The sequence below is a fragment of the Passer domesticus genome, chromosome 10 (genome assembly GCF_036417665.1).
Source record: "Passer domesticus isolate bPasDom1 chromosome 10, bPasDom1.hap1, whole genome shotgun sequence".
NCBI classification, from domain to species: Eukaryota; Metazoa; Chordata; class Aves; order Passeriformes; family Passeridae; genus Passer; species Passer domesticus.
In genome coordinates this window covers 41,320,174-41,336,293 of record NC_087483.1, presented here as the reverse complement: position 1 = coordinate 41,336,293, position 16,120 = coordinate 41,320,174, and the positions used below count along the sequence as shown (strand labels likewise).

Below are 16,120 nucleotides of genomic sequence, written 5' to 3'. Positions count from 1 at the left end.
ATGACAGTGGAGATCTCCTCTTGCTGCCTATTCTCCTTTACAATACAATTTCCCATTTAGCCAAGTCCTTAGCCACATCCTAATCCCTTCATAATCACTTTATTCTGCTCCTCTAATTTCCCATGTGACAGAATATCAGACATATTACTACAGTTCCAAAAGATGAGAGCTAATGTATTTTCTTTGTCTAGAACAATCTGATATCTTTTCCAAGAAAATCATGCTCTTAGTAGTCTGAGCTGACCTGCTTTTAGACTCATTTTCTATCTACCTCCATCTCTGCCTACTCCCTTTGTTTATTCCTTCAATCTGCTTATTTTTGCACTCATAGTCAGACTTTCGGGGTGGTTTTGCACAGTAATTATGTGTACAAAAATCAGATTATTACATGATTCTGCGTGATTTCATTTTACTCACTTGTTCCACCACCAGGACTAGTTAGAACCAGTGAAGGATGTGGTGCTTCCATGCTTTTGTGAAGTGTAGCCACAGCAATAATTTTCCTTTTGTGAATGCATAGTTTGGTGACATCTTCGTCCGCTTTAACATCTTCAGCAGTTCTCTGCTTCACAGCAGCTCCAGGATCAAAATTAAAGACCTGGCAGTGAAAATTCCAGCATTTAAAAGAATGACTACAGGCAGCAAAGTCACCAAATTCACATAAATCAGGAATTTTATACGGAGTATAGAGGATTTCTCCTCTGTTCCTGACTGATCCGATACTGCCCAAGGGATTCCTTGACAGGATGTTTGGAAACAACAAATAAAAAATGAATATATTTATAATAACTGAGCCAGATCCTCTGCAAGAGGGGAGCTCAATTTTATATTTTAAGGTCTAACTTTGGGTGGACACCACTTATTTCAGAGATAATCTGAACAGAGTTTGAGTCACCAGCATGGGCAGCTGATAAATATTATTGCACCTAGATCCCAAATGATGCAGTGCTTTACCTTGGGAAGAACAAGAGGACATTCTAGGCCACACTTGCACGTTCCATCAGTCAGCAAGTAAGTCTTCACCTGCTCCAAGCAGGATAATAAAGACCCACTGGGACTGCAAAGGAACAGAAATGATGAATACGAGCTCTTGGATAGGTCAGGACTTGGATCTGCTCACAAGGACAGTGGGTAAAATCACAGTTCATATTTTTTTCTCATAGTACTTCTTGCTTTTATTCAAGAATCGAGATAATACTTACAAAAAAAACCCCAACCCAAACATATTTTAAAGGAAACAAAACTGTTGCAGCTGGGTCTCTTTGTTGCACAATGTTTGGTTTCATTCAGCTAAAATTCTGACCTTCTCACTGAAAGTAAGAAATATTACAGCAAGGAGCCAGGCCAGCCAGCTCCTGATAAACTGCACTTGGATTTCTCCAACTCCCACCAGAAAATCATTACCTCCACTTCCCAAAATAGGGCACTGGGAACTCTGTTATGGCAAAATCACTAATTCATAACGGGAATAAAAAACCTCCTCGTGTCCCCAGCCTGTAACTTGCAGATTGCTCTTTATTGCTGGGCCAGCTGAACTGTTTATCCTGAATAAAACACTGGTTATTAATGGCAGCTGTAAATAGCCCTAATTCAAACAAAAACAGCTCAAGTGGAATAGTTTGGATCACGAAAACACTCCTGACTCAAAATTCCAAGCTGTGACGAACTTTGGTACTTAGAATCCAACACATAAACACCTCATTCTGCACGAGTCACATCTAAAGCAACATCTGCAAGTGACATTTAAAGTTCTGCTGACAGTTTAAATAAGTCATTTCTTTGCCAGGCATGCCCTGAAATAGTTATTTTTGGGAGAAGTGCTCAGGTTGAATCTGTGTAGCAGTGACAGTTTGGAGGGTGAGGAAGATGAAAGAGCAATCTAAAAATAAAGGTCCAGGTCTGGTGACTGGCCAGGAGTCAAACCTTCCTTGTCTGAAATCCTTGGGGAGCAGGGGCAAACTGCTCTTTGCTTTTATTTATTTTCATTAAAGCAGGATCCTGGCTGATCCCTGTGGATGTTCCCACCTGTCCTGATCATGCTCAGCCCAAACTCCACACTGGAGGATGTAACAGCTTCCCAAGGGAGAATCCCACACTGACATTTCCTCTGGACCATCCCATCTACACCCAAAATCTCCCAGACACTTCCTGTGATTCCTTAAAATCTCCTGTTAAAAGGCAATTCTGGGAATATGCTCTGCAGTGAGGATGCTGTTTTATTTGCATTGGCTAAAAAAGGCTACTTTTCCTGGGGTATTTTTAGAAAAAAGTGATTTTAAATAACCTTGGTGTGCTGTTTGCCTGGGCAGCCAGTGCAGGCTCCAGGAGATGCTGGAGTAAAAAGGAGTGTGCTGACAATCAGGGAGTGGGAAGGAAGGTCAATCCACTGAATCTGTGGGATGTGGGACCCAGCATTCCCACTGCACACACAGGCAGGGCTATTTCTCCACAAAACCCACCTAAATTTAAAAAAAGGCCATTTTCCCCCTTGATCCTGGGCACAGCTGTAACTGCAAAGTCTCTTTTGTGTGCACAAAGTTACTGACACTTGTGTAACACAAAGGAGAACCCACAGATTGCTTTGTAAGAAACTGCCACAAAATCATGGAATTCCAGCCTGCTTTGGGTTGGGGAGGAGCAGCCCTGGAATCACCTTCCCCCATCCCAGGCTGTCCAAGCCCCATCCAGCCTGGCCCTGGACACCCCCAGGGATGATTTAGGCCCCACTTAGCAGCTCTGTTTTGCTAAGAAAAGCCCTGAGAGTCAACCCAGAGCTTCTACCAGGTAATGAAAACCAGTTAATGAATGGATTTAATCTTGATTTAATCCAAAGCAACTGCTGACAGCTGACAGGAAAGCATCTGTGCCTTCCAAGGAGGCACAAACAGAGAGTCTTTATTCAGCTGGGATCATCTATTCCACTTGAATCATGTCAGATCTTAATATATCCACTAATTTTTCCCTGGGATAGCTGTGGAGTCAATATTGTTTGACCTTTCCTTGCCTCCAGGAACGCTGTGAATGCTGGCAGGGCAGAGAGGAGGTTGTGGAAACTCAATCCTGGAGGATTCAGCTGCCCTCAGAGCCCTGTGGATGCTCCATGGCAGCCAGGAGATTGGATTGTTGCACTTCCACCTTTCCAACCAACACGTCCTTGCACCACACAGGAGTGTAAAATACCTTCATTCATCAGAACCACTCAGAGGTGACCAGAAAATTCACCAAGGAATAAAAAAAATACATTGGAAAACTTGGGAAGAGGGCAGGAATGATGTGGGCTTTCCCAAAACTGCTGTGTAAAACTTTTTAGGGTTGTGGAAATAAAGTTCAAAAGCTGAGTGGGATCATTAGGTATACAAATCTACCAGAAAAATCACCAAAGAATAAAAGAATACATTGAAAAACTTGGGAAGAGGGCAGGAATAACATGGCATTGTGTAAAACTTTAGGGCTGTAGAAAATGAAATTCAAAAGCTGAGTGTGATCATCAGGTACATAAACTACTAGAAAATTCACTATTCAGAAAATTTTAAGAAACTGCCATAAAATCATGGATTTCAAAGAATAAAAAAAATACATTGGAAAACTTGGGAAGAGGGCAGGAATAACATGAGCTTCCCCAAAACTGTTGTGTAAAACTTGTTAGGGCTGTGGAAATGAAGTTTAAAAGCTGGTGGGATCATCAGGTACATAAAAGTACCAGAAAATTCACCAAGGAATAAAAAAATACATTGGAAAACTTGGGAAGAGAGCAGGAATAACATGAGCTTCCCCCAGGCTGTTGTGTAAAACTTGTTAGGGCTGTGGAAATGAAGTTTAAAAGCTGGTGGGATCATCAGGTACACAAAAATACCAAAGCATTATTTTCCTGATGTCTGAATGTAGAGATTATTGGGAAAAAAACCCCTAATCCACAACTTTTCCTTTCCCACTGATCTGTAAGTGAGGCAGAGGCCCAGGGAATTAGAGCTGTAATGAGAAATACAAGGGCAGGGTGGTTTCTGTGCCAGGGCTGTCACTGACACGGGCTGGGCTTCATCCTGCTCATGGAGAACACAAACAAGAAATCCTGCAGTGCATCTGGTCCTTCATGGTAGTTCAGGGTGAAATTGGAGTGTGCTCTGCCTCGTTAAAGATTTTTGTATTGCTAATACACGAAATGCTGGGAGAAGTGGTTATTTTAATCACAGAACAGTGGAAGAAATTTAAGCAAATAACTGAGTGATAATCACAAATTTGTGAGATGCAAACCCAATGTCCCCACATTTTATAAAGCTAGCTTTGATCTTTTTTCCAATAACATTTAATTTAGGCTCTCTTTGTCTGAACACATTTATTTCATAGCAATTTCAATGCATTTCTTTGTGACCATTCCAGGGCGAAGCAAAAAAAAAAATCCAATAAGCTAAGAAAATAAACAAATCAAGTACCTAAAACTTTGGATTTGGGTTTATGTTCTTGGGGCTTTTTCCCATATGAGAAATGTGAGGGATGCATAAAAGCTGGAGGACATCAGTGATGGTGAACACATTCCAGAAATGGAACATAAAGAACCTTCACAGGCACAAAAAATGGCTTTGGAGCTATTGAGTGGTCACAAGACTTTTGGAGAACGTCAGTGATAATGAACACAGAACCTTCACAGGCATTAAAAAATGGCTTTGGAGCTATTGAGTGGTCACATGACTTAGATTTACTTGGAAAAGAATCACAAAATCATGGAATGGTTTGGGTTGAATGGCTCTAAAGCTCATCCACTTCCAACCCCTGCCCAGGGACACCTCCCACTGTCCCAGGTTGCTCCAAGCCCCATCCAACCTGGCCTGGGACACTTCCAGGGATCCAGGGGCAGCCCCAGCTGCTCTGGGAATTCCATCCCACCCCCTCCCCACTTTCCCAGCCAGGAATTCCTTCCCCAAATCCCACTTAAATCCCCCCTCCTTCAGCTTCCGAGACGATCTTGCGCTCGAGGAACGACTCCTTGAAGTTTCGGAGCAGGAGGAAGGAAGCAGCCAGGAATTTCCTGACACATCCTGCCCAAACTGCAGCACACGCCAGCCCAGCCCCTGAGGTGACCTTACCTGATGTAGAGAACTCCACTTTGGTCCACCCTCCGCTGCCAACCAACGGGAACTTGCACTGCTGGTGGCCCTCCATCCGTGTCCCCTCCGTCACACTCCTTCCCACCATTCATTTTCCTGTTTCTGGTTATGAGTCTTCAGAGATATCAACAGTAAGGTGATATCCTTTTACTACATGTCATCCTGGCCTCCCAAAGCAGGCCCTGCAGCACAGCTTCCCCCAAATCCTACAAAGTGCATCGGGAGGCTCCAGCTCAGTTTGAAACCAAGTCCTCAAAAGTGGCCATTTTGGTTAATGAGTCACTCTCCCATTATAATCCACATTAAATATGCAATGTTTAACTCCTTATATATTCATAAGGATGAACTATATAGATAAAAATTAGTGCTTCCGACTTGGGAAAATCATAATTCACCAATCCTTTGTTACCTGTCAGAAAGGAGAATGGGGAAAAGGAGAATTTCTAGTTCAACAGCATGATGGCTCCAAGCTTGATGACTGTCTAAGATAACTTGTGTTTTGTGAAAGCTCGTCTCATTTTTATAAATATGAGTCAGATCCAATACCTCCAGGTATTACACCCTTTATATGCCACATTCTTTTTTTGTTTTCTTTTTATCTTCTGGTCATGATCCAAGTTGTCTTCTTGAGGTTCTTTGCTGACTCCTTGGCTCCAATCAAACAGCCTGGAAGATAGAGACGTGGGAAACACGTGAGCCATGCTCTCCAGCCTTTCAGCCCAGTGCACTAACTAAGGGAGATGTTTACAGCTGCAGCCATTTCCAGAGCTTCAAATCAAAGTTTTAAATGTCAATGGAACCATCAAAACAAGGCTCAGAGCAAACAGAATCCTGCCAGCATTTTCTATTTATACGTGGATGTAATTGAGCTACATCTTAAAAGCTACAAGAGAGCAAGCGCTGTTAAATAGTTGATGTGGAGTTTGGGTGAATTAAGGGATGCATCTTTTCACTGAATATTTTCACATATGCTTCTGTTCACAACCATCAGCAGATGACTAAATTAATGCCCTTTAAAAAATTGTTTAGAAAACTGAATGAATTTCATGTGAAGGAAGCTGCTTCAAGGCTTTGGTAATAGCCATAAAAAATGCAAACCTCCTGCATATTGATTAAAATAATCATCCCACCAAAAAATTGGGTAATAAAAAGGGAAAAGCCAGCAGCAGTGACTGATCTCTGAATACCTTTGAAACAACCTGAATATCCTCAGGAATAATTCCCCTTGGAGATTTTCTCTCACCACAGAAGTTGAGTCATTCCCCCCAAAATAGTTTTTTCAAGCTGACCAGGTGAGACTTAACACCTGAGACTGGACATGTTATTAAGGTGAGACAAATGTGGAATATGGGATTTAAATAGTAAATACACCAGAAAAAACCCAACAATTCTAAATTCAAATACAGGAAGGCACGGATGACTGCTGTAGCAATGTCATTAGGAGATTTTATTTGGAATCAGGTGTCAATCCTGCCTGATTCCCAACACTAACATTATGCCAACATGTTAAAACATAATAAATGTTATAGACCTGACTGATTTTAATAAGAAAAGGGTTTTTTTTTTAAAGCCAGGAATGGAACATAAAGACATTTCTGCAATAACACCACATTACATCTATATTTAACAGTAATAACAGCTCCTTCCTTCAAGACCACTAAAGGAAGACTACAGAGGCATAAATATAGTCCTGGAAAATATTCCCTTAAGTACCCTCATGCAGAACATTCCCTTTAGAAGTGCTGCTTAGAAATGTAAAGTTCCAAATGCTCCAAAAAACCAAAAAAACCTCACCAGGGTATTTCCAAGCAGGCTGTGGATAAAAGGAGCTGGTTGGACAGACCCCCTCCACTGAGGGGCTGGAATTTAAATAACAGGGAATTGGCCAGAGCTTGGAATCTTGGATGTTGCAGGAAGGTAGAAAAATCATAAAGAAAGGCTCTATAAACTCAAACCTGCTCTGTCATATCAGGAGCTGGCTGTCACTCCTTCCAAGGCAAGCTTTGCAGGTTCCCAGGTGAAAGCATTCCTGGTGTGAGCAGGTCCTTCACATAACAACCTATTGCTGGGTGAAAATCAACTTACACCTGTACAGAAACTGGTTTTGTTTATTGCTGGGTGAAAACCAACTTACACCTGTATAGAAACTGGTTTTGTTTATTGCTGGGTGAAAATCAACTTACACCTGTACAGAAACTGGTTTTGTTTATTGCTGGGTGAAAACCAACTTACACCTGTACAGAAACTGGTTTTGTTTATTGCTGGGTGAAAACCAACTTACACCTGTATAGAAACTGGTTTTGTTTATTGCTGGGTGAAAACCAACTTACACCTGTACAGAAACTGGTTTTGTTTATTGCTGGGTGAAAACCAACTTACACCTGTATAGAAACTGGTTTTGTTTATTGCTGGGTGAAAACCAACTTACACCTGTACAGAAACTGGTTTTGTTTATTGCTGGGTGAAAACCAACTTACACCTGTATAGAAACTGGTTTTGTTTATTGCTGGGTGAAAACCAACTTACACCTGTACAGAAACTGGTTTTGTTTATTGCTGGGTGAAAACCAACTTACACCTGTAAGAACTGTTTTTGCTTATTGCTAGGTGAGAAACAACTTACACCTGTATAAACTGCTTTTACTTAGACAGAAAAATGAAAACTATCTCTCACAAACATTTCTCCTGCATCAGGAGTTTGAGTGACCAATCAGTACAGAATAACAACTTGTTAATTACCAATAAAATAATTGGCAATAAAGCTCCTGACCAACTGGGGCCACAGAAGGGGTCTGTAAAACTGTATAAAAAGGAGTTGTGTGAATAAAAGATGGGCTTTTCCACCACGAAGGAAAGGGGGTCTGTGGGATTTATTCCTACACCTAAGCATCCCAAGGGATGCAATCCTTGGCCAGCCCAGGGTGGGGAAGGGACAAGGGCCTGGTGAGCTCCTGCCCTGCCCAAGGTCACCCAGGATGTCCCATGGACACCTTGTCATGTCTCCTAGCAAAACAATCCACCCTTTAATCTCTCAGGCTGCAACACAGAAATAGGATTTGGAGAGCTCTTGGCAACAGTTCAGGGCTCGCTCAGGTTTTCAGTTCAGAAATTTGGGGGTTTGAGTGGTTTTATCCTGATTAAGGAGGGAGCAGATGAGGTTTCATCAAAAGCAGGCCAGAATTTACCTTACTGCTGAGAGCTGCAGTGGCATTTTTACTGTAGGTCCCATGGAAGGCTAAAACAGGTAAAAAAATTTCCCTGTTATTCTGGATTGAGAATTGACCTTCTGTAATGCAATAAAATCAGAAAATTTATCAAACACTGGGAGCACCCGGGGCAGGGGAAGTTGCTCATGTCTCAGCCCAGCCTTGCTGTGGCTCGTGTTGCTAATTAGGGCCATTATGAGCAAATAATACCCAGCAATTGCTTATTTTTGCAAGAGACACCTGGAAGTAACTTTTTATTTCCACAGGTTCTGCAGGGTCCCATTCCACCTCCACCACAGGATTCTCACCATGTAAGCAGATAAACTTTGGACTGCACCCAGGGAGAGGTAGGACTGAAAAAAGGTAAAAAAACACTGAACTGTTTAATCAGTGGAATGTATTTAAATACTTTTAGGGGAAAGAGCAGGGTTAGGAGGGATATTGGGCAGGGATTGTTCCCTGGGAGGGTGGGCAGGCCCTGGCACAGGGTGCCCAGAGCAGCTGGGGCTGCCCCTGGATCCCTGGAAGTGTCCCAGGCCAGGCTGGATGGGGCTTTGGAGCAATCTGGGATGGTGGAAGGTGAGGGTGAGAGGATCTTTAAGGTCCCTTCCATCCCAAACCGCGCTGGAATTCCATGGTCCTAAATTCCAGGTACAGAAAACACTTCAACCCCCACACTCCCCTAAGCAGGAGCAGTGACCAGAGCTCTTCCCAGCTCCCAAATTTGACATTTCTGTGCAATTTTCTGTGCTGGGAGGACACCCTGAGGTGCCTGGGTGTGGTGAGATCCAGGAAACGGGGCTGAGGCTGCCTGGGAGCTTCCAACTCACACACAATCCATGTTTTCTAGGAAATGCTCATGGAAGTGAGATGTTTTCCCCTAAATTCCAGCACAGTTCCATGTGCATTTCTACATGGAACACATATTCCCACACATATAATCCATGTTTTCTAGGAAGTGCCTATGGAAGCGAGATGTTTTTCCCTAAATTCCAGCACAGTTCCATGTGCATTTCCACAAAGCAAAGCCCCCACACACATAATCCATGTTTTACAGGAAATGCTCATGGAAGTGAGATGTTTTCCCCTAAATTCCACCACAGTTCCATGTGGATTTTCCAAAACTAAAGGCCCCACACTCATAATCCATGTTTTATAAGAAATGCTCATGGAAGTGAGATGTTTTCCCCTAAATTCCAGCAGAGTTCCATGTGAATTTCTACATGGAACACATTTTCCCATGTGTATAATCCATGTTTCATAGGAAGTGCCCATGGAAGTGAGATGTTTTTCCCTAAATTCCAGCACAATTCCATGTGGATTTCCACAAAGTAAAGCCCCCACACACATAATCCATGTTTTACAGGAAATGCTCATGGAAGTGAGATGTTTTCCCCTAAATTCCAGCACAATTCCATGTGGATTTCCACAAAGTAAAGCCCTGCATGTTGCTCTAGGCACAAATGGCACAGGTAAGAGGTGCCCCCATCTGTATTTCCATGCTGAAATTCCATCATAAGCCACACATGGGAAGCTCCTGGGTGCTGTTTAATTAATTTAATAACACCACACAACTCAAAGCTCTACTGGAGCAGAGGGAACGGCCTCAGGCTGGCTCAGGGTGGGCACAGCAGGAATTTCCCCATGGAAAGGGGCTCAGGGATTGGAACTGCCCAGGGAGGGTTGGAATGCCCATCCCTGGAGGTGTCCCAGGAACTCCTGGAGGTGGCACTCGGGGCTCTGGGCTGGGGACAGGGTGGGGATGGGCACAGCTGGGACTTTGGGACCTTGGAGCTCTTTTCCAGCCTCATTTCTGGGATCCTGAGCACCAGAATCCCCCAGGGCTTTTCCCAGAAGGGAACATCCATCAATCCAACCCAGCAGCAGAGGTGTCCCTGCCCAGCCCCTCTGGCAGGGAACATTTTGTGTTCCCACAGCCCCAAACTCTTCACACCAACAACAGAAAAGGAGCTCTGGAAGTCCTTAAAGCCCCATTTTTGTATATTGGGGGAAAATCCTTCCTGGCAAGGGGGCTCAGGGAGGTTTGGAGTTTCTCCTGGAGGTGTCCAGGAACTCCTGGAGGTGGCACTCGGGGCTCTGGGCTGGGGACAGGGTGGGGATGGGCACAGCTGGGATTCCATGGTCCTGGAGGGCTTTTCCAGCCCCAGGGATCCTGGGATTCTGTGACTCCCCCACCTCCTCATGCACCGTTTGCCCCTTCCCCATCCCAGCACTCTGAAGTATTTTGGACTGGGATGCAAAGGAGCTGGATTTTGGACTGCACCCAAAGGGTCCTGGACACTGGAAGGAATCCAAAGGGCTGATTTCCACCACCATGGAGTAAATCCCTCTCCTCAGCAATCTCCTGGCAGCTCCAGACAAGCCCTGTTATCTCACCACGGCTTCCCACATCCCAGCCAGTGCCTGCTTTCTGCCCCGTGCCAGCACATCATGTTTAGATTTGTTTTGCAGTCCAGTTTCATTAGGATATCCTTCAAAAGATTTCACTGCAGAGCTATGCAAAACTACACAGCATTCCTTCCCCCTTTAGCCCCCTCATCCCCTTCCCCACACGGAAAATCTCTCCTTCATTTTCATCTGCTGCAAGTGTGGTTTCAATTTTTAATGGGGCTCTCTCCCTGTTTTTGAAATGTTGGATTTCAGGCAGCCTCTTTGCACACTCAGCTGCTAGTATTTACTTTAACAATTTTTGAGTCAAGTGGGAAAACCAGAAAAGTCGATAAGATGTAAAAAGGATTTTAAATTAGATATTAATTGTCTGGATTCCAATCTGTTACATATGATATGAAAAATATTTATTTTATTAGTAAGTGGATGTTGAGCCAATTAAGACAACTTTTGACAGGTTGATATTGCAAATCATGGAATGGTTTGGGTTGGAAAGACCTTAAAGCCCGTTTTGTTCCACCCCCAGGGACACCTTCCACTATCCCAGGCTGCTCCAACCCTCTGAGTAACACATTTTTTCCTATTCAAGTATAACCTAAATCTCTCCCTTGTCCTCCAAATACTTTGGTGCTCCATTACTTTTTTCTTACATGAACTTGAAGTGCCCATGGATCACAAAGGGGCTCCACAATCCCTGTCTGGCTTTCAAATGTGGCACAAATCCCAATTCCCACCTACGGAACAGCCACATTTTGGATATAAACCTTTGCAGACCTTTAGGAAAAACACCAAACACTTCTCAGAGACACAAATTACAATCTCATTTTTGAGATTTTTCCTTTCTAGCACTGAAAAACCTCCAAAATGACAGTCCTGGGGTTTCAGAACTAATAAGGAATTTTAGCTTTTTAAAAAGCATCACTTTCCAAGCACTCAGTGAAAAGCAGTTTTTATTTAGTTACCACTTGCACATTATTAATCTGTTTAAGTCTATCAAAGCAATTAGCCAGGATTCTCCTGTATCATCTAATTAGATACAAATGTTGCATCATTTTTTGGGAATGCTTTCCCAGTTTGAAAAGCAGCATTCTCCTGACTAATTAGATCAGTGGTGAATACTTTATGAGGGCCTATTTTTAGGCCAGTGATTCAACAAACAAAAGTGCCTGAAGTAGGAAGGAAACCTTGAATCCTTCAGGGTTCTTTTCCTTGGGGTGGTGTCCAGGGCCATGGCTCAGCTCTGCACACCATTTACTCATGGTTTACTCATGACAATTATATATATATTTATTTATATATATATTTATATATGACATTATATACTCGTGATATATCTCAAAAACACATCTCACTTGTAAATACGGAGTATTAAGAATGTTTCACCACAACCAGAGAGTTGCTCTGCACTCAATGACTTCATGAAAATGAGCATTTTAAACTGCCCCAGTGCCAGCTCACTTCAGTCCAACCAGCTCTGACATTGAACTATTTCTAACTTCTAAAGCAGTTTTAGATCTATAACAAGGTTTATATTCTCTTATTTTATACCCCTCTTGATGCTGTGGAGTTTTTTAGGATTGGAATTTAACCCCTGTATAAAATAATTCCCTGGGGGTGCCCAAGGATCACCTGGATGTGGCACTCAGTGCTCTGGGTGGTGACAAGGTGGGGACTGGCCACAGGCTGGGCTCAGTTTTGAGGCCTTTTCCAACCTGCATGATTCCCTGGCAGCCATTTGGGTGGATTCACAAATAACAAACTCCATAAATATCCATAAATAACAAAAAATCCACCAGGATTCCAGGCCGGGAGCTCCCTGGATGCTCCCCAGCTCCCAACCTGTTCCCCCAGCACTTTGGGAAAATTCATTTTCCCAAAGCAGCCCTACACTTATAAAACAACATGAAAATGATTTTCATGGAGAAAACCTGATTTATGTGCATGGAATCCAGCTGATCTTTAGAAGCAAGTCACACAAATCCCTTTCCTTGGAGCATTTTGGATCAGGGTGCTGCTAAGTGATCAGATAGAAATCTGATATCAGTAATCAGAAATCTGATATCAGTGATCAGGTATAAATCTGATATCAATAATCAGATAGAAATCTGATATCAGCGATCAGATATAAATCTGATATGAGTAATCAGAAATCTGATATCAGTGATCAGATAGAAATCTCATATCAATAATCAGATATAAATCTGATATCAATAATCAGATAGAAATCTGATATCAGTAATCAGATAGAAATCTGATATCAGTAATCAGATAGAAATCTGATACCTTCCCACCAGGGAAAAATCAGAGTATCCTCAATTTTGGGGATTTAATTGTGCCAGTAAAGTCACCCAATGGACAACAGGGCTGAGCTGGGAAGGAGCAGGATTGCTTCATGGACAGCACCAATCCCTAAAATCTTCTCCCTAAAATATTCTTTTAACCCATCTTTCTGTGCAATTCCCAAAACTGAGGCTGTCACTTCCAATGAAAGAATGGATAAAGTCCATCCTCCCAAGATACAGAGACCTCTGAAAGGCTTTGCACAAAAAGAGCCAAAAAAGAGGGCAGGAACTAAAAGTATTTTGTTTTTAACGCTCACCCCTGGCTGTTCTTAATATTTATTTATAATTTAATAACATATTTATGAAGTCCACCCCGTGGAAGGACACCCAGGATGCTGTTCCAGGCTTTCCACCACATGGATTTTTTATTTTCCAAGGGCAACAGGTCTGTGCATGTGACCCAGACCTCAGCACGATGGCAGCACTCAGATTTTGTCAAAATTAGGGTTAATATTTGGTGCACACCAGAAATCAGCTAAGAATGATGTCACTGTTATCCCAACCTTTCCTAGGGAATATTATTAAATGGAATATGATCAGGAATATGTTAATGAGAATGGAGAAACTTCACATCCACTTTATTTTAGGGGACTTTGGATAAAGAAATGAGGATTTTCTTTCAGTTCTTAAGTTTCAGCCTTCCAAAAAGCTGATATTATTCAGCAGAGTTCCTCAATCTTCTTTTACAATGAAGATTCTATGAATTTCAGGAATCCTGCATAGAGAATGTTCAGAAAATATCTAATAAACTGATGCAGAAATTGAGGAGGAAAGAACTATTTGTAAGTGTTCAGCTCTGCTGTACATTACTGACTTCAGAGGTTACCAGGGAAATGGAAATCTGGGAAAATAAAGACTGAATTGAAAAGGAAAAAAAAATATACTGGAACAGAACTCTTTCAAAAAATGACCATGGAAATTCAAATAGATTTTAGCTAAACAACTGAAAAACAGGAAAAAATTCAAGATTCCTGGAAATTTAGGGAAAGGCTCCGAGCGCTGGAATAACAATTTTTGAATAGCCTCAGACTAATTTTGAGACCAAAAATGAAGCAATAAAAGGCAAAAATGAAAGCCATCCTCCCATGTTTTCAATGCAGAGGTCTCAATAAACAATATCCACCTCCTTTGTATCAGACACCTGAAGTTGAGGAAGGAGCAATATTTCAATAATTGGAATTATTCAGCCCGAGTTCCTGTGCAGGAGAATGTCAGAACTGTAGCAAGATTGCAAATTAAACCCATAAATTATGCTTTTGTGCCAAAGTAGTAATCATGTGACTGTACTATTTTTAGAGCCTTGGAATTTTTTCTCCAAGTGCCCCTTTTTCAACTGTTTATTGAATTACGTAGCTCTGCTCAGCAATTTCCCTGATGAAAATACACTTAAGGTATTAAAAAATATATGGGAACAATAAAAATCAGCTCTTCAGACACCTCAGTGCAAACCCTCCTGCCTTATTTGGCATAAGTGGAATAATATTGGAGAGTCTGAAGTCTGGACCCTGAAAATCTGATTAATCTCTCCATTAGCAGATAATTACTTACTAATTGAATGTAGAACTATTTGGAGCATTTGGCCCCACTGTTTTATTTGAGAGGGTTTTCTCTGTTTTCTAAAAAAAAAAAAAAAGGATGCAAAAGTTCAAGGGTATTTTAAAAGAAATAAAGTGGTTTTAATTCTTTTAAATGCCAAATATTTCCTTCTTGGTGTAGCAGAGATTTATTAGTTATGAGTTTAATCATTTTAAAATCAATCTTGATGAAGATTTGTATACATGACCTTTCCCTCTCCAGCCCCTTTTTCTACTCACACTGCTCTGAGTCAGCTTTTTCCTGAATTCCCCATTTGATTTAAAAATACTCTTGCTCACCCTGCCATCAAAACATCACCTTTGTTTTGGTATTTCAAACCTTTGAAACCAATAAGGCCATAGAAAGTAATTTTTAATGTATTAATTAAGGGCAGGACAGGGGATTGAGGTGAAAATGAAAAAATCCTGACCTTTTTCCTCATTCAGGGTTAGATTGAAGGTGGCTCTGGTCATCTTGTTCACTCCAAGCTGGAAAACAATCAGTTAATTATTAATTATAATACTTAATTATTATCCCAATAATTGGGCATTTCACATTTTTCCCCAAACAAGAAAGAAGCAAATAACAATCAGTTAAAACAAGAAATAAGCAATAGTGAGCAACACACCCCACTAAGGGCATTAAGATTCCAATATTAAATGACTCTTAATTATTTCTTCATATTTATAAACACTTAGAAAGGTTTTTTAGGATAAATGATGGAAAAACTTTCCACTTCTTGTTTTGTACACATTTCATTTCCATCAAACATCACAGCATGGAAAAAAGAATCTAATATTTAAGAAAACTGCCAGTGAATGATTTCTTTTTACAAAATCAGCCTTATTCCATTTAATCTGAATTCTGGCAACACAAATGATCAAAATTCTTGCCTGTACACACCCCCCAGTACTTTTAAATGAAATTTTGTGTTTCAGGAGTGTTTGGCTGCCCCAACCCCTTCACTCAGATTTACTTTTCAGCAAGCCAAGGTATTTTTAGCCCACTAAAAGGAGCAAAGTGTCTCAAAGTTGGTGTCTGTGTGTTGTGGGGATGAATTCTTACATAACAATGATCAGATGTCTTCACACCATCACCTTAATAAGGATAAATTTCCTTGGCCAGTAAAGTGAGGAGTGGAGCCTGGCTCCTGGGAAATGAACCAGCTGATTTTAGGATAAAACATTCCCTGCTTCAGAGCAGGGCTGGTGAAACATTCCTTGGAGGGGAAAACATGATATATTTATTTTTAATGCACCCAAACATGATAAATTTATTTTTAATGCACAGCAAGGTGGCACCTGCTGGTGATGTCAGCTCTGCCCTGCCAGGCTTTGCTCTGAAAAATCTGAATTTCCTGCATGAGGAATGGCCCCAAAGCAGACAGAAAAAGTTTGGTTCTCTTCAGAAGGAGCTAAACAAAAGGGTGAATCACAGTCAGGAATAAGAGAATTCCACCAGCTCATCAAAGCAGGGAGAAGAAAAAT

The 16,120-nt window shown here is 41.7% G+C and overlaps 1 protein-coding gene and 1 long non-coding RNA gene across 10 annotated transcripts in view; one reads left to right on the top strand and one right to left on the bottom strand.

The window, feature by feature from the left end:
* MBD5 (methyl-CpG binding domain protein 5) overlaps nt 1-16,120 on the bottom strand; it is a 121,218-nt gene that overhangs the window by 32,437 nt on the left and 72,661 nt on the right. For 4 of the 9 annotated variants that reach the window (XM_064435299.1, XM_064435297.1, XM_064435296.1 and 1 more), the window contains 4 exons: nt 15,064-15,121; nt 5,082-5,768; nt 955-1,057; nt 418-598 (listed from right to left, as the gene is read on the bottom strand). In XM_064435299.1, the coding sequence (XP_064291369.1) occupies nt 418-598; nt 955-1,057; nt 5,082-5,194 (397 nt within the window). In that variant the 5' untranslated portion in view covers nt 5,195-5,768; nt 15,064-15,121. The other 5 variants (XM_064435300.1, XM_064435301.1, XM_064435305.1 and 2 more) reach the window with 5 other exon arrangements.
* On the top strand, nt 7,958-12,104 carry LOC135308394 (uncharacterized). The gene is made up of 4 exons (XR_010368830.1): nt 7,958-8,345; nt 8,574-8,654; nt 9,715-9,779; nt 10,539-12,104. It is a non-coding gene; the product is annotated as an uncharacterized LOC135308394 (long non-coding RNA).